General features: G+C 43.0%; 1 protein-coding gene across 3 annotated transcripts in view; it reads right to left on the reverse strand.

Annotated features, from left to right (window-relative positions):
- The window catches only part of niban2b (niban apoptosis regulator 2b), a 43,818-nt gene that overhangs the window by 13,308 nt on the left and 7,026 nt on the right, over positions 1 to 23,484 (reverse strand). For all 3 annotated transcript variants that reach the window (XM_074637121.1, XM_074637119.1, XM_074637118.1), the window contains exons 2-7: positions 12,574 to 12,704; positions 11,400 to 11,528; positions 11,196 to 11,301; positions 10,514 to 10,681; positions 3,654 to 3,769; positions 102 to 206 (exon numbers count right to left, since the gene is read on the reverse strand). In XM_074637121.1, the coding sequence (XP_074493222.1) occupies positions 102 to 206; positions 3,654 to 3,769; positions 10,514 to 10,681; positions 11,196 to 11,301; positions 11,400 to 11,528; positions 12,574 to 12,704 (755 nt within the window). The remainder of the gene's footprint in view (positions 1 to 101; positions 207 to 3,653; positions 3,770 to 10,513; positions 10,682 to 11,195; positions 11,302 to 11,399; positions 11,529 to 12,573; positions 12,705 to 23,484) is intronic.

Here is a 23,484-nt window from a genome sequence, read left to right on the forward strand (position 1 = left end):
AAACCTGTGACCCTCTTGCTGTGAGGCGCCAGTGCTAACCACTGCACCACTGTGCAAAACCTTCAAAACCTAAGTGTAATGTGTATGGAGTAGTTTCTTACCAGCATCCAGTTTCTCTGCCTCTCGTGTAGTTTGCCTTTGAGGCGTGGGGAGATGAGCTCCCTCAGCTCAGGAAGGAGGCCCTCCATCACCAGGTTAGACAGGATCTACAGGACACACAAACACACAACTTAGAGGAACACAATCACAATCATCTCACTCACTGCATTCACATGTTTGACGAGATAAAGTGCTGTGATTAGACAATCAGTAGCTTGAGCATCATAGAAGTTCATCTCTGGCTTGTTTCTGGGGTTCATTCTAATGTGTCTGATCCCATCTTTACACTCTGCAAATTGAGTTTTAACTTTGAACCACTGAGTTTTTTTCTGCCTCCTCGAGCAGTGGTGGGGGGGGGAGCAGTCTGGGGATCTGGTACCTTGCTCAAGGGCACCTCTGCAGCATTGCACTGACTTGAACCGGTGACCCTCCGGTTTCAAAGCCATGTCACCGTAGACTGTTCTACTGCCGGTTTTGGAGCATATTTAACTCTAAGATGTATTTTTAATCATCAAAATCAAACCAATCAAATCATTTATCTGGAAGGATAAAATGCATGAAATAAGTTTGGAGTATTCATCCAATGGATGGACAACAGCTGGCATCATATTCCAATCACAGAACCAGAGACATCCTCTTTTATATTCCATGAGTCCTTCTTCCTTGTCAAACATGGCACCTACATTACCCACAATGCAACTCCTCTGCCAACAGTTCGGTCGGAGATTTGGGTCTGTCATACATCAGACCGGCACATACGGGTATTTCACAAGAAGTCGAGGCCACGCCCCTTTTTGCGAGAAAGAAAACCGAAGATCCCAAAGACTTCAGTGGAATTTGACGTGTTTGGATTGTAATTTTGACAAGTTCGTACGCATTCATCTCTTATTACACAAACGTTGTTTTATACACATGTCTAATAATTATTTTGCGACCTCGCCTGAACCTGAGCGTTCATGATACCTTAATAAATTAAAGTTGATTTCCGCCATGTCCCTTCAGTCTTTCCCCGTCCAACACAGATATTGCTTATCCAGACATCTCTACATATCTGATTGCATCATGTTAGACTAAATGTTGTCTGTAAATAACCAACGTGTTAACAGCCAACTGTTTGATCTATAGGCTGAGATTGAGTTGGAGACGACAGTCTGATGCTGCTATAACGTTAATGTATGACTTTATTACTGCAGCAGCCTCACACTCAAGCTAACGTTAGCTAGCCATGTTAGTCACTGTCACCAGCATCATTTAGCCATTTACCACTCTGACAGTGAATATTCACGTATCGTATGTGCGTCAAATCTCAGTGTGAAAGCCTCGGTTAACCCGCTACACAACAGCGTTTCATCATTTTTTCTCCTGTGACGGCGAGTTTCTTTCCCCCAAACGGGAGCACAGCCTCGGTAATGACGTGATGCTGGTCTGGTCTACAGCTTAGAGCCATAAAGCCCCTCTATTATTTATTTTTTAGGACATGGCAGGGGAACTAATCAGAGATCAGTGTTTTCGGATTTATTGTTGGTGCAACCAGCTACAGTACACAGCAACTCTTCTTCGGCCTCGTGTTATTACTGTTACCGGTTTATTTAAAGTAGAAGTTTGGAGACATGTTTTAACTTCTTCTGTTTACTCTGTTACCGTCCATGAAGGACATGGGATTGTTTTCCCCCTAAAAAGGGGGCGTGGTCATGCGGTCTACTCTGGATGACGTATTGCCGGTCTGATGTATGCTAGTAGTGACTAATGTAGCCTTAAAAAGAAACATAGCTTTTGGATTTAGAAGAGAGTTGTTTGTGTTTACTAATATTTGTGGCCTTTCTTAGACCGTAGTAATGACAGGATGATTTTTTTTAAATGGCCGTAGTTCCCCTTTAGGCTGCTGGCTACAAGCAGAGATGAGGAGAGAGCTAGAGAGGTCTGGTTAGCTCACTTCGTTCTAACTCCACAGCCCCAGACTTTTTTTTCATTTTCAAACTTGTAGTCTTCAGGCCCAACTGACACCGACTCAAGTGACATCATTTAATGTGTACAATTTGCACAGTTCTCCTTGAAGATTTGTGGAGACTTTTTTTTTTAATAGTGCAAACAGAGCTGTGTAAAAGATTTGAACAATGTGACAACCCCATGCAGTGACATGATCACAGACGAGATAAAGCATCACAAACTTTTCTCTACTATTTATACCAAGGTTACTATCCCTTTAATATCTCTGGTCGTATTAGGTCATTGCAGACCGATTTCCTACTGAAATCATACGATTATAGCTGTATGACTGCTCAAATATCCTGATATAACACACAACAGGAATAGGGGTGTAAGAAAATACTGAAAAATCGAATATCGCGATAGTGTTTTGTGATGCTGTATTGATTCTCAAAAACACTATAAATTTTTAATTAATAGTTTACATGCAAAGATTAACTCAGTCAATACTTTATTTCATTTGCAAAGAGATGTGCCCTCTCAGTGAATGCGTCTTCTCAAAGTAGAGCTATGATGTTGGATGTTACAGGGACTGTGATAAATACAAATGCAGATCCCACTGTTCTGATTGCATAAACAAAATAAACTTTTTTACTCAGATTTTATGTATATACTATGCCAATTTTCCTGAAATTAGATTTTTTTAAAATCGCAATATCCAGCTGGTGTACCAGCTGCAGTGTACGAGTACAACAGACAACTGAGTCCCCAGTTCACCGTCCGGGAGCGCTAACTTAGCAGATAGATAACTAGATAACCAGGAAGACAGTATGTGCTACAGTGACAGTGACTACTGCCACCCCTCTGAACCCAGAACATGTATGTCCCAGTAGATTTAATTGCATATCATGATAGTGATACAGTGTAGCTATATTACTAGACAGGAATTAGCACTGGTGTATATTCAAAATACTGTGATATTTTAAAACAAATACCTCATTACCAATATATAATGACATAATAATAATGGGGTATTTGCAGTTTAGAAAACCATTCTAAACTAATTTGGAATATGAATGTGTTGACCACACAAGTAGCAACAACTCTATTCTATCACTCAACTGTAATGAAGCCTTATAGGCCCAGAAAACACTATGCTTCTATTGACTATATTACGGTATCAATTTATTGCCCAACTTTAGTGTTTACAACCTGTCAACCTCAGACTTTGTCCATCAAATGCGGGGACCAAACATCACAGCACAGCCCAAACAGTGTAAAGCTCAAACAGAGCGTTTCAGACAGAGTGTGGAAAGAGGTGCTGCAGCACAGCCGGTAGAAGGAAAGTAAAGCATCTTTTGAACATTAAAGCTTGTAAACATGTTCTAGTAGAAACCCAAAATACAAGTATGCACCTGAAAATGTGCATAATGGGTCCTCTTTAATGTGAGACCCATGTTTCCATGCAGCATGTCGGGAGTCAGAGTTCTGCTTTACCCGTTACATTAGTGGAACCGAGCCTGGTAGATTTTATCAGTAATTTACTGGATTACGTCATTCATTCAAACTTGAAAAGAAAAAGACCCCAGAAGACCGAGGACAGTGATAGATGTTGCTGCCATGCTTACCTGTGACGGTACACCACACATCATCTCCCAGGTGCCGTAGTGCCCTTGAGCTTGGCGGTAGAGTCGTACTGCATCAGTGAAGGCTGGTGTTTGGACTTTATTCTCCTCTGACAAACCTGAGATGGGAATATTACTGGCCGTTAGCGATTAGCATTTACTTCCTCACTAAAAATATATGGAAGCTGTGACTTCCATTTTTCATTCAATTATTACCATAAAGGCACAGTAGGCAATTAGTGAATTTTTAAAAGAGGAATGGACCCCGTTCATGCAATTACAAATGTGTCTGCTACTTCAGCACCATGGACATCGCCGTGGATTTATCTGTCACTATAGTATATATACACATACATATATATATATATATATATATACAGTGTGTGTATATACACACACTGGGGAAAAAAAGTTTGGAAACTTGTGTTTGGTGGATTATTTCTGTTGTTACAATGCTAATGGTCATTGTATTTTACATCGTTGGAAAGCCTGTTTATTTACCTTCACAATGATGTCCAACTTGTAAGGATCATGCATTTGTGGGATGAGCAGCACAGCTGATTATGTGGGTAGCGCCCAAAATAATGTGCCAAAATGCTCTGCCAATGGTAAACAGTGTATTCTCATAAGGTTACCAGGAAGCCTGCAATGACTGCCCTTCACCGTCAGGCCCGTTTGTGCTGGTGTCGACAACACAGACAATGGAACCTGAACATGTGGGGGAATGTCATGTTCAGTGATGAGTCCAGGTTCTGTCTGCCAAAGTTGGGTGGCAGGGTCAAAGTATGGAGACGTCGCGGAGAACGCTATGCTGATTGTTGCACCGATGGAGTAACAGCTTTTGGTGGGGGCAGTGTCATGGTTTGGGGCGGCATCTCCCTCACTGGCAAAACAAGGCTTGTCATCATTGAAGGCCATCTCAATGCAGTGAGATATCGGGATGAGATTCTGCAGCCAGTGGCGATCCCATATCTCCACAATCTGGGACCTAACTTCATCCTCCAAGATGACAACGCTCGCCCCCACAGAGCTTTATCACAGACTACCTCCACAATGTGGGAGTAGAGAGAATGGAACGGCCTGCCAAGAGTCCACACCTCAACCCAATTCAACATGTGGGATCAGCTTGGGCGTGCTGTACGTGTTAGAGTGACCAACACAACCACGCTGGCTGACCTGCAACCAATCCTGGTTGAGGAATGGAACGCCATCCCACAGCAACGTGTGACCAGGTTGGTGACCAGCATGAGGAGGAGGTGCCAGGCTGTTGTGGCTGCGTATGGATCTTCCACCGCTACTGAGGTTCCTGACGGTGTATTAAATGAATAAAGTGTAAAATAGCCAAGATGTCATGTTTGTTCCTTGTTACTGATAGAGAGTTCAATCATCCAATCCACCAAACAACTCAAAACAAGAGTCAACACCAACAGGAGAATACACTGTTTACCATTGACGGAGCATTTTGGCAAATTTTTCTTGGGCGCTACCCACATAATCAGCTGTGCTGCTCATCCCACAAATGCATGATCCTTACAAGTTGGACATCATTGTGAAGGTACACGTACACACACAGCTTAAATCAAACATTGAAGTGTGTGTGTGTATGCTGTTTTAGCTTTTACTGGCAGTAATCAAAACTGGAGTCAAGTGGTGCGTGAGAAAGACAGGGCCTCTAAAAGTTTCACTTTTCTACATTCCTCAAGTTGTCTGGCTTCCAAAGAAAATGAAAATCTGCCCCAAAACCAGAAAAGCATGTTAACACTGAGTGCTGTGATAAAGAAAACATGCTAATTCTGAAATGCTGGTTATCCCTATTGGACAGTGTGTGAAAACTCCCAACTATGACAAAGCCAGGAAGTGTGTGTGTGTATGTGTATGTGTGTGTGTGTGTGTGTGTGTGTGTGTGTGTGTGTGTGTGTGTGTGTGTGTGTGTGTGTGTGTGTGTGTGTGTGTATGTGTGTGTGGGGGGGGAGGGCAGTGACGGGACAGGAGTTCTTAGTAGTAGCAGAGACAGGAAGTCCCAAGACCCTCTCGAAGAGGGGGGTTATTACTGTGACTCAGCCTCAGATGGTATGCAGGGATTTCAAACAAACCCCAAATTGGGATTTCTAGTCTCTTCTTTTATGTGAACAACCCACACAACTGACATCACTCACACCCATTCTGGGTTTAGCTGAGGCTTCAATCAAGAGTGACTCAAGCTCACGTCAAACCACTATTCAATGCAGCTCATACCAAATGACTGGTCTTAATTAAACCCTTGTGATATTGTGGTGTTTATACAAAGAGTGGGAGAAAAAAAGGGATAGTTTATCTGACTGTCAGTGCCTTGTTGTGATATTTTATAGACAGAAAAAGTGTAGATTCATGATAGGTAGATACATTTCAATCTACCAGTTTTGATGTACATTTTCAACTTGTGCTAAAATCTGAGTCAAAATGTCAACAATTTTAGTACAAAAAAGGAAAAAACCCAGTTGCAAAAGGTTTTAACCTGATGTCAAATTTTCCAAAAATGGTCTCATGACAATGAAATGGCTACTATGGGGACTAACATCCCAATACACAATAGTCTCAGCTTTCTAGTCATACCCAGTGTATGTAATTCCAAGACTGTTTAGGGACCCCAGTCTGCAGAAATATTCAAATACACCAATTTAGAATATAGGCGAAAATAAAACACATTTGTACTGCATGAAAAAAACCTGCATGGAATTATCATGTAGAGGGCATGTCCTTAAAGGGGAGACGCGTGGGTAGCCATAGAACCCAATTTCACCTAATATGTGATGCACAGACAGAGAGAGGGGGGAGCAGCACTCAATAGGGGCCCACAGCTCATTTGTCCCCATCGGGTTAACCCGGCCTTGCGTTACACCATGACACAGTGACAGAAGTCTATGTGTGAAGAAGAAGGACGTGTTGACCTGGGGTGAGATTGGTGCACCCACACCTTGTTTAACAGAACTGTTAAAAAGCCAGTGCAGGTCTCTGAAGCATTGCTCTGAGTGGCACATAGAGAACATATGAAGTCATTCAGCTGTTCATACTTCATGCAGCTGGCCTGCGTCACAGCTCAGCCACCAGGCTCATGTAATGGTTGCTTCCTCTTTCCGGATGCTCACAGCCCTTTGCCCTCAACGCTCCGCACTGCTGAGACATTAAACAGCAAAATCTGGTTTGCATATTCAAGTTCCATGACTGAAAATGACCACTAAAAACTAACTAAGAGAAACACATTGAAATAAACAGCAAGAGAAACAGTCAGAGCCTGACAGACAGGGAATTTAAAGAAATTAAACACTGATAGAGAGCAGACTTGGACACAATGCAGTCTAAACAATGAGCTGCTATTGAGCCACACTGCATGTTAAAACCTCCCACTGCCTCTGGCACTACATACCAAATCTCTCAATTCCAAGGAAGCTGTATACACATCACTAGAACACTTGAGTGGTACATCAGATGAAGTCCAGCTCTGACTCACTGCCATGTCTGTGTTACATTTACTGCACAATGATTCATGACATGAGAGTGACGAGGTCTTGTTTCAAATGGCCAAAGTTGGTTTAAAGAGTGACTGTGATGGCATTAAAATCTAACGCATCAGTTTCAGTGAGCCGAGGGAAAAGGAGCTGCGTGTAGCTGAAAACTTGACCAAACCTTTACAAATAACTGAAAAACAAAACAAATAGGAGTTTTTGGTACACCTACTACCAGTGAATGTGTAATTCTGTTAACCATGCTGTAACACAGGTTCTGGGCTGGGCAGTTTTAAGAAAACCTGAATGACTTTAATGTCCCCAAGACCCACGATCCCGACCTTCTAGAGCCTCTGAAAGACATTTCAGAGGCTATACAAGGTTCAGTTTCCAGGCTAGAGTGAAAACACAGATATCAAATTAAACTAGAAAAGCTGAGGAATCTATCGGTACCCATCACGTCATGCTACAGGAAGTAGGCTAAATAACGCTCCAAAGTTGGGCTAAATTTTAGCAAGGAAAAACTGTCATGTCCATTTTCAAAGGGGTCCCTTGACCTCTGACCTCCACATATGTGAATGTAAATGGGTTCTATGGGTACCCACGAGTCTCCCCTTTACAGACATGCCCACTGTATGATAATCACATGCAGTTTTGGGCAAAAACCATGCAATTTTTCTCATGCAGTATAAATGTGTTATTTTTGCCTATTCCACAATTATGTGTTTGAATATTTCTGCATTTCTGACCTTTTTGTGACCTCTAGGATAATCAAAGCCTCATGAAACTTTACAACCACAAACTAGAGACCTAGAGCATTCAAGGGATGGATGGCTTTACTAACAACTTATGAGACATAATAGAGCATGAGAATGGAAATCATATACTTCAATCATAATGTTCTAAGCCCTTATACACTTTTACAATTCATTTTAAATAATTCATTCATTTATTTTTGATTTATGACTAGAGCAACTTGACACACAGTGCTGAGCTGCATCTAAAATTGATCTTCAGGTTCCCAGCTTTCAGACAATGTTAGGGATGTACCGATACCAATACCAGTATCGGGTCTCGGGTCCGATACTGTGCTCATGTACTCGTACTCGCAAAACGGCTCCGATACAGCGGCACCGATACCACTTTACGGCAGCGTGACGTTAACCTCTTGTCACCATCTTTCGGGTCATATCGCACGCGCTCACGCTCCACCTCCCTGACGGTGCGGGCGAGACGTTCTGGTGGTGGCCCGACCCCGCGGGGCTGGGATCGCACCTTAGCCGGCGCGCACCGGCCCTTACTTTCTTGCGCCACGGGGTTTTGCTTGCACCCTCTGACTCGCACATGCGTTAGACTCCTTGGTCCGTGATTCAAGACGGGTCAGGTGGGTTGCAGACATCGCCACAGACCCCTGGCACCTTTTATGTGGGCTGAGCCCCGCCCTGGGGGCACGATGCGGTTGGGGCACACTGAGGACAGTCCGCCCCGGTGACGCTTTGGCCACGGCCCCGGGAAGCACCTTCGCGCCGAGCCTTTCCAAGCCGACCTAGAGCCGGTCGCGGCGCACCGCCTCGTATGCGGGACTCCCCAGTCTGCCGTGCGTCTCTCACACCCTCCAGCTGGCTGTTAACAAGGGTCTTTTGGCACAGAGAAGTACTCGTATCGGTACTCAGTATCGGCAAGTATCCAAATGTAAGTACTTGTACTCGGTCTGAAAAAACTGGTATCGGTGCATCCCTAGATGATTTACACCACTTCTATGTGACATCTACTGTCTACTATTGTATGAGATGGCTATATGTAGTGCATGTAAAATTTGAGATGTTATAACATAATTCTCAGCTCTACTGGCCCTGGTACATTCAACAGTTCAGGGCTGCCAACTACCACGCATTATCACTTTTCATTTGCTCAGACACCACACATCCATTGTCTCATGCAGTGAAAAACTAATTTATAACTGATAATGTTGTGGCGCAAAAAGTTCAAGTTATTTGCTTTCATCCCTATTTGTAGCAGTCATGAAAAGCCCACGCGGAAGCAGGCGCTACGTTACAAAAATTCGGATGTGCACTACCGAGTAAAGCGACAACTTGCAGAGCCTTCGCACCTTAAAAGGGACTGTTTGTAACTTCTTACACGTATAAATCATTGCGCGTCGGTGTCCCATGCGCGCTCGCGTGTGGCTACGCTGTTCAGACAAGACTCCAACACCGATCCAGGAAGAGGGCATTCTTGCCCTCACTGCATCTCCATTTTTTCCACAAAAAGGCGCAATAAGTGAACAGAGAGCAAACTTCCAGATATGATTACGCCACATATATTCAGTTTCACAGACTGTTCTAGAGCCACTCCCTTCAGCTTGTCCTCCTTGGCAGCCACAGACTACATCAAAGGACTTAAGTCCACACTTATCCCATGAACCTGCCCCAGAGCATCAGGGAAGGGCTCTTTATTACCATGCATTCTAATGTGTCTTGGTGCCTTAGTACATCCGTAAATCGGACTATTAGTATGATTAACAAAATAAGAACATAGTCTAAAGCTGGGCATACACTGCACGATTTAAGAAATGTTGTTGTGTACTTCTTCCTTCTGCTGTACGTGTAGATCATTTCAGATGTAAAGCCAAAGCTCACGATTTATGTGCTCACGCTGTACGTGTAAAATACAAAAACACGGTCGGTCGGCTCCTGCGGGCCGTTCTGGCTGTTGACCGTTGTCAATAAAGATTGGTTTGAAAGCTCCGAGGCAGGTAAGGTGTGTTTGCTAGCAGAGGTCTGTACGAGTCACAATGCTAACAAGGCAGAAACGTGGTGTCTTGATCATCTGTGCCATCCTGTCTGCTGAAACGTCTAAATAAAAAGAGGCAGCGGTGTAACGTTACATAGGCAGGCAGGTGGCTAGGAAGACGTTGACAGTATGTCTTGTCCATTTTGCAGAGAGAATTGGAGGTAAGCTAGTTACGTTTTACTAGCTATATGTATTGTAGCCTAGGTTGTTATCTTGATTGCTACGAAAATAAGGCACTGACGTTGGGGAATCGGCTCGTGGCTCTGCTTCAACTGTGAGAGAGCCTGTGGTCGGCCGACCAAAATTTCTGACATGTCAGAAATTCATCTGACCATCAGACGGCCAGTTGGGAGGAGTTAATCGGTCCTCGGTCCCCCCTGTAAAATTGAGCCCACCGCACCGCAAACAAAGCTGAAATTTTGTCCGACTCTAAAATGAGTCGTGCTTAAAATCACACAGTGTATGCCCAGCTTAACGGACACTTTGTTGAGAGAGTGGTGTTTTGGTCATGTTTTGTTCATCGGTGCATTCATAAGCTTGTGTGTATGCAGGAATTTGTGTCGATCATCATTAGTTGACAGGACTCACCGTCATTGGCGTGTCTGACACAGTCCTGGAGGACGGCGTGCCACTTCTGCTGCTCTTTCTCTGTCACCACACAGAAGTAGTAGTGATGGGCGTAAGGGTGCCAGAGGATCAGAGGGAACTGGGTGGGGCACTTAAGGAAAGGGGAACTTCCCACCTTGGCTTTCACATCTGGAAAAATATACACAACATAAAATACACTGAGCAATTAGTTTGAACTTTCTGCATGTCTTCTGCAAAATGCAGTATGTTATAGTTCCTATAATGAATGTCTTTACATGCCTTTTAAGAAATTAATGTAGTCTTCATTACTACTGCAGCTTCTGTGGTCAAGCATCAATCAAACCCCCAGAACATACTTTTAAATGTGTCAAGCTGTGTTGCACACACACATCGGGCTCCACGGCGCGTCCGAAGGGAGCGCAAAAGCCCTTTGGATGCCCCTATGGTAGGTTAAACATGATAGTGCCCTCTATGGTGGCCCAATGTGCACAGAAACATGTGCCCTCTAGGGTGCCCTACCAGTGGGAAAAATGTGATGGAGTGCCATATACTCTAAGCTGGCCTATATGCTAAATATTAAAATAATAAAAAAAATTAAATGATGACAAAATTATAAGCATAAAATGTTGCAGCTTCAGCATCTTCTCCCCTCTCCCACCTCCACTACCATCCTCCTCCTCACCAGGTAGGCTGCTGCTGATCAGATCCAGGTATTGCTCCAAAGATGTCAGCACTTTGTAGCCGGCACAGTTGATGGTTCCTTTGGGATGGAGGCGTCTGTCATGGGACTGGTAGTTAAAACGGGGAGTAGAGTTAAAGTGTTAGACAGTGATTGAACCAGTATAATCTAAAACAGGCTGTACGGACCAGAGTTTTGTCCCCTCACCGCTTTACTGTCGTAATAGTTGATGTTGTAGGAGTCCGGAACAAAGATGAAGCGGTTCCTCCATTTCTTGTTCTCCTCTAGATACTGAAAGAGCGAGCCGGAGAAGATGGATTTGTTCTCCAGAGGGATCTGTGAGAGACGACACATTTCAAATCAAACCTTATACACCACAAAAGTCAAAAACACAAATTTTCATGACAGTACACTGCACAGAGGGGAGGAATTAAAGCTGCAGTGGGTAGAAATGGAGCAAATATATTTAAGAAAACTGAACTGTAGAAACAACAACAACTTGTTGATAATAGCAAGATTACACCGTTGAATTTATTGAATTAAAGCAGTTGTCAATTAAAGAGACTGTTTGTAACTTCTTACACGTATAAATCATTGCGGGACGGTGTCTCATGCGCGCTCGCGTGTGGCTGCGCCTTTCAGAATCCAACACAAACTACACGGAAATACCAAAAACACAAAGTTCTATCTAGTGAAGCCCGTCTGTTAAACAGTGTCAACTCTTCCTGCTCCAGCCTCCCGACCGCGGTCAGAAGACACAGGGGAGACCGTAGCTTTGGTCTCCAGGGCCGGAGTCTCTGCTGTACTCTGCTCCTCTACTCCTCTGCCGGGCTTCACTCACATACCGCACTCGTTCTCACTCGCTCTTTTGCTCTACTCCCACGTGCACACTCCACACTGCAGAAGAGTTAGTTTAGTTCTGAGAATATCTAGTGAATGTACAGCGGACGTTTGTGCAGAAATAACTGCTGCAGCTCCTCCAGACCAACAGAGGTTTCCCGTGTCTTGTTTCCTGAAGTGACGGGGCTCCGCAGCGAGTTACGTTATTGTAAGATAAAAAAAATAGGAGTTAATAAGTCATAGTATTGCCTAACTATTCTAAAAAATAACTTACTGTGGCATAATTGTGACTTAAAAAGTCAATTTGGACTTTTATCTTAGTTTTGAGTTAATGTGAATATTTTTACTTTTGTCATTTTTAACATTTGATCTACTTTCTTTTCCTGGCAGGACTGGGCTTCAATCATTTTGTGTTCAATCATGCCTTTAAAACAAGTTTGAAAACATTTTTGGCAGGTTCTCGGTCTACAGGTTCTACCACTGAGTTATCTGTGTAATCTGTGCTCCGGGGCTCGCAGAGCGGTGGAAGAGGATGTTTTACCTTGCGCTGTAGTAGCTGGGATTGTGGGCCACCTCCTCCTTCTATGTCAAAGCGAACTTTGTTGAAGAGAGCCACTGCATACTGCTGCTCATACAGACGCCCAAACTCCCCCATCACCTCCCTGGTCCGAGCTGAAACACACACACACACACACACCGTTAGGACAGTAGTGGCACTGTTCAAGAAATGTTCTATATTAGGGTTTTAGGCATTTCTCATATTTACACAATGCAATGCAATGACTGTATTGCTCATTGTTTTCACATTGGGTTTCAAACAATGAACATTACAGCTCCAGGGTCTGCCAACATGGCTATACAGTAGACTTTGTCAATATGAATTTTAATCAAGACTTTTTATCAGTGTTATTCAGAGGAGATCAACAAATACAGTGACTCGGGAAGATGTTAACCAATGAGTGAGAGGGAATCAAGGAAGATTAACCCCCTGATACCCGCAGGATCGCAGGGGATCACGACCGACTCTACTGTCTTTCAGAGGCTGTAGCAGGTTCAGTTTTACAGCCAGAGTGAAGGTAGTGATATCATATGAAAGTAGAAAAACCTATTGGTACACAACAATGTCATGCTAGCTTGTTGGGAAGGAGACTAAATAATCCAAAGTTTATTTAAGTTTATATAAATTTTGGCGAGGAAAAACTGGCAAGGCCATTTTCAAAGGGGTCCCTTGACCTCTGACCTCAAGATATGTGAATGTAAATGGGTTCTATGGGTACCTGTGAGTCTCCCCTTTACAGGCATGTCCACTGCTGTTGAGCCACACTGCATGTTAAAACCTCCCACTGCCTCTGGCACTACATACCAAATCTCTCAATTCCAAGGAAGCTGTATACACATCACTAGAACACTTGAGTGGTACATCAGATGAAGTCCAGCTCTGACTCACTGCCATGTCTGTGTTACATTTACTGCACAATGATTCATGACATGAGAGTGACGAGGTCTTGTTTCAAATGGCCAAAGTTGGTTTAAAGAGTGACTGTGATGGCATTAAAATCTAACGCATCAGTTTCAGTGAGCCGAGGGAAAAGGAGCTGCGTGTAGCTGAAAACTTGACCAAACCTTTACAAATAACTGAAAAACAAAACAAATAGGAGTTTTTGGTACACCTACTACCAGTGAATGTGTAATTCTGTTAACCATGCTGTAACACAGGTTCTGGGCTGGGCAGTTTTAAGAAAACCTGAATGACTTTAATGTCCCCAAGACCCACGATCCCGACCTTCTAGAGCCTCTGAAAGACATTTCAGAGGCTATACAAGGTTCAGTTTCCAGGCTAGAGTGAAAACACAGATATCAAATTAAACTAGAAAAGCCGAGGAATCTATCGGTACCCATCACGTCATGCTACAGGAAGTAGGCTAAATAACGCTCCAAAGTTGGGCTAAATTTTAGCAAGGAAAAACTGTCATGTCCATTTTCAAAGGGGTCCCTTGACCTCTGACCTCCACATATGTGAATGTAAATGGGTTCTATGGGTACCCACGAGTCTCCCCTTTACAGGCATGTCCACTTTATGATAATCACATGCACTTTGGGCAAAAAAGTTTTTTTTAATGTTAATATTTCTGCATACTGGGGTCCCTAAACGGTCTTGGAATTGAATAAATTGGGTATCACTGTAAAGCTGAGACTCTTGTGGATCCAATAAGCCCAAATGTATTCATGTGTGATGATGTTAGTCCAGTGAGGATGTCCCGTCTGCATTATAAATGCAATTGTTTATTGATTGTTGCGTTTTGCGATCAATTATTTTGCTGATATTTTTCAAGACAACTCTCTGCTTTCTACTCGGCAGCACACAACCACTCAGCTGAGCATGCTCACACACACATTCAAATAGAGCATGTGGGGCAGGACTGACACAGACAGATGTGCACATTTCATCATCACATGCCCAGCGACAATTTAGAAAAACTAATGGGCCGATCTACCTGTTTAATGGGCCGGTCAGCCAAAAGAAAAAAAAAAAATTACTGCTGCAAGGTTGTATACCTCCGCCAACAAGTCAAGTTGCACCTTACATCCATGTCTGTCCAAAATGTCATCATTTTATTATTTCATCCTATCAGGCATTTGTGTGGAATTGACATAATTAGTAGGGGTTTAACGATTCATCTACTACATCAATGTAACGCTTTATATTCCTATGACAAAATTACATCGATAGGTACTCCGCAAGTTGTCCTTCACAGGAGACGTATATCGATATAAATTGGATTTGAAACGCAAAAATCGATTGTATGGATATTAAGGATTTGAACCTCGTATTTAAGGACGACAAATGTTATATGAAAGTGTTTTAAGCACTTGTATTGGTAAAGAAATGTAAAATGTAAAACGTAACTCCGGTTCTCCAGACATGTGCCAGCTTGCCAGCTCTGCCCTTTGCAGCGCGAGCACACATCCATAGCGTGCATGCAGACGAACGGAGCGCTGGACTCCTCCTCTCTCATCCGGTAGCGGCTGGAGGGAGATAAGCACCGGTCTGCAGGAGACGAGGGCGGCTTCACCCACAGGCGCTTTCCTCATGCGCTGTCGGTTTTTCATTCAGAGATAATGACTTTCCTTTCCCCGTCATGATATCTACGTGAACGCAGCATCAGCCTCACGTATCCAGCCGGTGAGCAGACGGTCCGCGAGACAAATTATCACGACGGGAGAAAAGTAAAAAACAAAACAGAAACTCAACTAACGTTAGTCTAACATAGTTTTAAAATGTTTTTCCAGATGTTTTCATAAATGAAAAGAGCCTAAATGAACACTGTAGGTGGACTACTTGATTACTATCAGCCGATTATTTAAACAGCGTTTCTATAGGAATGATTGTGTCCCAAGCTGTTTGATCACTATCAGCTGTTTGATCACTATCAGCTGTTGATCTCTGTATTATTGCTTTACAGTTTATACTGAAAATGAGGACAGAAGCAGCAGGTTAAACCACTGTTCATTTAACTTGAATAGAAGTTGGTTTATTATATTCTTTGTTAAATATTGCAATGCCTTGTATTTTCAGAACTGAAGCAGCAGGTCCTGCAGTTGCACTTTTTATTATTTTCTAATAAAGGCTGTATGTATTTGCCATTATTCGTTGTTTACTTGTTTTATATCCATAATTAATTAATCCCTGATTCACTTACAAGAAAAACTTTGAGGAATCCTGACCTGCTCTGTCCAGTATCACATATTTATTCACAGTCACACTGACTGAATTTTTGGAAAAAAATGTTACTGTATCGATTTCAAATCATTGAATCGTATCGTATCACTCTAGATGAGCCAGATATCGTCCTGAGTCGTATCAGAACCATGGAAATCGTATCGTAGTAAAAACGTATAGTTACACCCCTAATAATTAGCATATGAATTCTTGAGTTATGGCCAAAACCATGTTTTGTGAGATCACAGTGAACTTGACCTTTGACAACCAAATTCTAACACATCATCGTTGTAGCATCCATGTTGTTTCCACATTATGACTTAAAGCTCATGAACACAACGAAGTTGGAAAAACGACTTCCCAAATCGGGAATTGGGACCCTCCGAGGAGCATGTTTGTATTGTATGCACTCTCCTTTTTTTCTTGATAATTGCTTCTAAATTGTTCCAGTGTCAGTGTGTCTGTGCCCAGCACAGGTCTGCAGGTTTTTAATCCATGCTGGAGGGAACTCCGATGCCTTTCCAAAACTGTTTCTGCTGGCAAATGTCAACTTCTGCTGCAGCTGACTGTCTGATATCGAGTGCTGTGGATTTTTGGCAGGCAGTCGTTTCTTGCAGAAATCTCCCAAGGGCCTTTCTTTTAGGTGGCCAAAATACATTCTGCTGCTGGCCCTGTCCACAACAGTACATTGATTTGCTCCAGTGCCCATACTCCCGTCTGTTTCTCCAAACTGGGGGCGTGCCGACCGCCGTCTACTGTAGGTAACACACTGACTATGGATGAGTACCTCATACAACCCCACTGAGAGACTATCCCTTTAAGGTGAAAGTCAAACACAAACTTGACAAAGTCTAAAGAATGGCATTTCACACCGCCCTTGTTCTGCTTTATCAGTGAGTCCATTGCTGTTTGCTGGAGCTCTGGGTGACCTTCACATATCTAAGCTCTTACACAGTACACAGTGTGAAAGGAAGATTCCAATGGTGAGCCTTTTTTTCTGTCCACAGAGATAGTTAGTGATGGAAGATACATGATTTAGCTTGTTGCCACTGTTGAATCCCATTCAAATGATTTTCCCTGAACCAAACATCTAATAGTCCTAATATGATCTGCATGTGTGGAGTCAGCCTTAACAAGAGATCATCTAACTTTTGTTGAATAGTGGCCACTGTTATCATCAATGACGACAACTAGAATAATGTGTAACAGTAGAGAAGAGTCATATAGTCAGCAAACAGACTCAGTGATGTCAGTTACACAGCAATGTATTATTTCTTAGTATTATTACTGTATGCATTATTGTCATTATTAAGTATTATTACCATTACATTGTATCTTATACCTCATACTATACTATGTTAATATGTTAGTTATACTGTCTTACTAGGGATGCTAATTTAGAAAAAATGTCTTAACCAATAACCGACCCTCGTTAACCGATTATTAACCGTTAACCGACAAGATTTGTGCCTCGCATGCAACGGTGCGCCAGCTGCAGTGTATGAGCACAACAGACAACTGAGTCCCCAGTTCACTGTCAGGAGAGCCACGATGCTGCGTTCACTGTCTCCAGTTCACCGTCCGGGAGCGTTAACTTAGCAGCTACGATGCTGCGTGTAGTGTCGCGGACATGCAGCCACTTTCCCAGTAAAAGTCTCCACTGCACATTTAGTTTAGTTTAGCAGGTTGTCAGCTGTGTGTCTGCCCGGCGGAACGACAATCTGTCTGTCCGGATTAACGATAGCGATTGTCCGACAAACAGTGTGTGTGTGTTTGCGCTACATTAGCAGCTGTAGCTCTGCTGGTGGCTTCGTGCTCACCATTGCCACACACATACGGTCTGTCAGCGGTGACATTGGGTTTTGTCGATGGCGTTCTAGCTGTGAACGTAGGTGTAGCAGACAGTGTGTGTACAGTTTATTTGTCGGTGAATAAATGCTACGAGGATACAACTCGCTCCGCTCATGGCTCAACGGGAGCCAACTTCCTGTATCTGTAACGCCGGCTCAGACTCTCTTAAGGTGGACTCTTAAGGTGGACCAGCTTTTCTCCTTCAAGTGACGAATTTTCTCAGCTTTTTAATTATTAACATTTTCTTTTAACCGTTTTAACCGATAGCGTTAAAATGCTTAATGTTGGTTAAACGGTTAATTATTAACATCCCTATGTCTTACCACATCTTATACTACAATATATTTTGTATTTTGCTAAATAATAAAAGACAAAACTAAGTATCGTTACTTAATCACAGTACATATTATTCTGGTGTACACTGTTTATATCTATGATAGACTCACTGCTTTTAACCATACTGTATCACTTTCTTCGTATCTTGGTCTTTAATTGCTGTTGTATAGTTCATTCTTGTATAGTGTCTACTCTACACTAGTTTAATATACCTCTTATTTTCTTTGTTCTGATTTAGATTTTCACATCTCTATTTATTTGTACTAATTTCTGTCTGTGCTCCTGCAACACCTGAAATTCCCCTCTGGAATAACAATAAAGGCTCATCTTATCTCCATCCAATGTTTGCTAACAATCAGCTAAAATTAGCCACCATAAACTTTCATTTGCAAGAGGAAGATGTGATTTTGTCATGCAAAAGTCATATATAACATAACATAATTTGTCAAGCAATTTAGGTATGTTTGACAAACATTGATAACCTTTGCATTGAGTAGATATATAGCCTGTAGCACAGGTTTCCCACAATGGTTCCCTGTAATATTCTGTTTAGTGTACTGTCTCTGGTGTGACAGGCTGCTGTCATCATGAACAAAATAGCACTTAAAATCCAGATTAGGGCTTAACAATAAACTATGTCAGCATCAGCATCACCATTTATACATATGCAACAGTCACACTGTCAATGATGTAATGTAATAAGGCTAATATACCAAATTAGGCCCAGCAGGGTACACTGTATCTTACTCCTGGAAAACAAACAACAGCTTTGTTCACTTTCTCATGAGCTTGAAGACAAACAGTTGTCCATTTAAACAGATTTAATTACATACTCGGCATACCATGACAAAACAAGCATCTCCTGTTGACCCTTACATGGATCTACTAGCACTAGATGTAGATAGTAGAGGTGGACATTGTTAACTGGCAATTCAGTGTATCTGGCTGTCTTCTTTGATCGTTCTCTGGCCGTCCAATGACTCCTAGTCAATGATGTGATGCGATTGAAAGCTATGATGTGGTTGAAAGCTCCAAAAAGCTAGTTATCTAGCTTAGATTATTTTGTTGTTGGTTTGCCCGCTCACAATGGTGTGTATTCAAAGAACTGGCGGCGATGAAGGCCGTCTGTTGCGTCACCTCACGTCGCCTCGTCTTGGCCAACAAGTTGCCCTCAAACACACCGCAAACACTAAAGCCGAAAGCCAGTTAACACGTAGATTCTTTGCCTGCGTGAGATGAAGTAACTCTCCACACCAGCAGTTGGAGGTAGTCCGTATTCGTCATTCAAAAAGGGAAACCGAAAGATCGAAGATGGCGGATATACGAGCCGTTGTTATGATACGTACATGGAAAAAAAGCAGCATTTTCACACCGCTCTCTCTCTCACCACTTAGCTTCATTCCAGACGGCCATGTTGGTGTGAAAATATCCGTGTTTTGGAATGATCAGATGAGATGAAGATGAAAAATGAAAAGGGCCTTCTGCGTTTGTCCTCTTGACTTTACTCGTTGGCTTGCTTTCCTCACCTCCGTTTCTCTACTCGTGCACTGATTCGCTTAAGCTGAACAGCCAATCGGAGGGATTTCTCTCATCGACGGGCTTAGCCACAAAATCTGCCAAAAATCCTCCGACATGTGCAGACTAGAGCCGACGGTGCGGGACACTCCGCCAGTCATTTTGAAGGAGACGGATACAGATGCAGCAGACACAGACTTACGCATGTGCTCGGGTCTATTTTCCTTTTACACAATATGCATAACTGTAACTTTCCTAAAATAATAATCAGTTGTTTTTCTTCAGATGACAATTATATGACTAATAATGTTTTGAGAAGAAATAAGTTAACATTTTCCCATGATGGTTGTTTCTTATAGATACTTCGGTCGGTAGTCCTAGTATGTTAAACAGGTTGGTAGGACGACAGTTAAACTTTATCAAACCACTTTTTTTATTGACGTGACTGGGATGTAATGTTTCTAAATGTCTTCTCTATTTGTTGGGTCTCACACTGTCAGCTGCCAGAGTTTTCAGACATAAAATACACTCTGGTCTCTCCTCATCTCCCACCGCCTTCATTATTATTTATATTTATAGAAATGTAATTTATGGTGCTGTTGGATTGCTGCTAGACCGCCACGTTAATACAGGTGCGTACGGGAAAGAAAACCATTTAAACTGCAGTGAAACTGTTGTTTTTGAAAGGCTGAACGACGAAAAATATGGAATGAAGCAGAATGTTTCATTACATAAAATACATGTAATGAATTTTGGAAATAACACAATCTCTTTTTTTAATAAATTTTGACTTTTGGACTGAGGCAATTACATAGATGGACAGAGCGCCGTGATACTCGCTCTGTGTGTTTGAGAGAGAGGAGGGAAGAGATTTAATGATTTGAATTTCAACGTTATGAATGAAGCTTCTCGGTGCAGCTCTACTTCATCATATCTTATTTTTATTACTGCCAGATGAGCACGTTGTCTTGTTTGTCTCCGAGGCATCGTCTGTTTTTCTTTTTGTCCCTGTCAAATATCTATCCATTCTATAAACCTACAGACTGTCTGTCTGTCTGTCTGAATGAACACCACGGCTACCACGGATGGATAGAGAGACGATTTGTTTTCTGTTTCGCAGTGAAAAAGATTCCAACATCAAAACATTAATCACGCATTACATTTTCCCACCGTCATGTGCACCCTGTAGTTTGAGAACCACTGAATTAACTGAACCTTTTGGGAGGGAGGAGCCCGGGCACCACAGGTTGAGTGCATCATAGGAGGGGGACCAGAAAACTGAGTGTGGGCTGACATTTAATACCCACAGACAATCAGTAACAATGCAATCATCTGTATGTGATTAACACTCATCTTAGTCTTACAGCACTAAGCTCCATATATGACTACACATGAGAAAGCTTGTGTGAGAGATTTGTGCCTCACATGCAGCGGTGTACCAGCTGCAGGAGCACAACAGATATATGTTGATGGGAGTCCCCAGTTCACCGTCCGGGAGCGTTAACTTAGCAGCTACGATGCTGCGTGTAGTGTCGCAGACATGCAGCCACTTTCCCAGTAAAAGTCTCCACCGCACATTTAGTTTAGTTTAGCAGGTTGTCAGCTGTGTGTCTGCCCAGCGGAACTTTAGCTAGTGTCCAACAAACAGTGTGTGTGTTTGTGCTACGTTAGCAGCTCTAGCATTGCCGGAGGCTTCGTGCTCGCCTCCTCACACGTAGTCTGCGTAACTTTAACGAGTTTCCAACAGACCGTGTGTGTGTGTTGGCGGTGAGTGTGAGGTTGTTGGTGGCGTTCTAGCTGTGAACGTAGGTGTAGCAGTGTGTGTACAGTTTATTTGTCGGCTAGTAAATGCTATGAAACTACAACTCCTCCGCTCCAATCAAGCGAGCCAGAGAGATCGGAACCAACTTCCTGTATCCTGCAACTCCGGCTCTGCCTCTTAAGGCGGGCTGTTACGGTGGACCAGCTTTTCTCCTTAAAGTGACGAGTCGCTCCTCTGAGCCGCTCAGCTTTTGAGTTAACTATTAACATTTCTTTTAACCGTTTTAACCGATAGCGTTAATAGGTTAAAATGCTTAATGTCGGTTAACGCTTAAACGGTTCATTATGGACATCCCTAGTACCAACAGAATACAGTAGAGCACAAAGGGCCGTTTCCATGCTGCGAGGCAGACGAGCGCTCGCCTGTCTGTTCACCTGAGGGGCGTGGTGATTCCGCAGGTCCCAGCTGGACATCAAATGAGTAGGCGGTCGTTAATGTGGCCCAGGACGCATTCGCGTACACACTGCTAAAAGAATGTGGCCACATGTGGCTCAGACCACCTCTGAATGTGGTCTGAAAGATCTGATCTCAATGCGTCCTCAATGCGTCTTGAGTGCGTTCACACCTGTACTTAAAGCTGTCCACTTGTGATCGGATCACTGAGGAAGCATGTTAATACCAGGTCTGAACAGGGCCGGTGTTACACGGTGGTCGGGCACATACCGATTACCTTACGCACCCACCCACCCCACTCCGTCAGTTTGGCGTATCAGTGGCATGTTATCAATAGATAGTCGGATGACGGACACTACGAACTGAAAGTGAAAGTGTTTGCTCCGTACGGAGTCTAAGCTCAGAGTAGCAGGTGGAATATTTCACACACACAGGACGAGAGAGACTTGACAGACCGAGAGATGGCGGAGGATTTGGTGTTGAAGCAAAAAGCAAACTTGTCTATTTGGCAATATTTCAAATTTAAACCCAATGCTATAAGGGAACCATAATGTTAATGAGGTAATCGCCGCAAGGAGGACGGAGCGGGCACAGCCGGTGTGCGCAGCGCAGGACCGGAGAGACCGGAGAGACCAGACACACAGCCACACGACATTAAAGATTAAAGTAAGAGCACTACACATACTGACCGGCATCTATTCTTGTAAAATGTCCGGTGTAAACGGTACAAGTTACAAGTTTATTAACCGCTAGGAAAATGTCCTCAGCGCCACATCCCTAGTACCACCAGCCTTTAAAAAGTCATCAGCGGAACGTTGATCTTCAGTTTCATCCATCTGGCAAAGACTGACAGCAGCTGCTTCAAAGTGGTCGCTTTGAAATACACCACGGTTGAGATGCTTCTTTGGGGAAAGTCACTCAGCGTGATCACATGACTACCAGACTGCATCAGAAAACTAAGGGGAATCAAAGACCTCATTCATCTCAAACAATTGAAGACAGCAGGAGATGCACTCAAAGACAATGCTTCCCTTATTTCACCGTCCTAGCTGCACTAGTCAGCAAATTTTTCAATATTTCCACTGACCGTCCACTTCCCGACTGAAAACATCCCCGATTAAGCAGATTTCATGGCCAAATGTTCCAACAAAGATGTGTGATGACTACTCGAGGTATTTCTTACTGGGAAGGGCCTCTTCAGGAATCCCAGGGTATGAATGTGTGAGCGCCTGTATGTCAAGTTCTCTTCATAGTGTGACATGTCTTTATCTACCATTAGTCAAGGACTAGGAATGGATCTTGCCATGCTTTTCTTAAGTCCTATTCATATGGAGGCTAAGCTGATGTATTGAAGTACCTCTACTCACAAACAACACTTTGAGAACTCTTTCTGTGGAATAAAAAGCAAGAAAAGAGAAGGACAAGGAGAGACAGAGTCTTGAACCTAAAGATGGATGTTTGACTGTTGGGTTTTATCATCTTATCCTCTGTACAACAGTGTCCACAAGATCAATGATTATGTTCACAGTCATATCATTACTCATTGCCTTAAGTAAATAATAAAAAATAGACTGGCTGCAATCACCTACTAAGTCTTACTAAGCAGCACATACTGTTCCTAGGTTTGAATATCAACTGTTCTGGGCCTGGAATAAACACAGCCTTTATCTACAGTGATTGAGCACACATCTGATATGACAAGGGTAATGTATGTTACCGTTACTGTTGCTCAAGTTAACTAAACTTAACCAAACACACTGCTCTCTCTGCAAACGCAATGTGATGCATCTCAGGTGACTTGGCAGGACTGGGAG

Source organism: Sebastes fasciatus, chromosome 6, assembly GCF_043250625.1.
Source record: "Sebastes fasciatus isolate fSebFas1 chromosome 6, fSebFas1.pri, whole genome shotgun sequence".
Taxonomy (NCBI): domain Eukaryota; kingdom Metazoa; phylum Chordata; class Actinopteri; order Perciformes; family Sebastidae; genus Sebastes; species Sebastes fasciatus.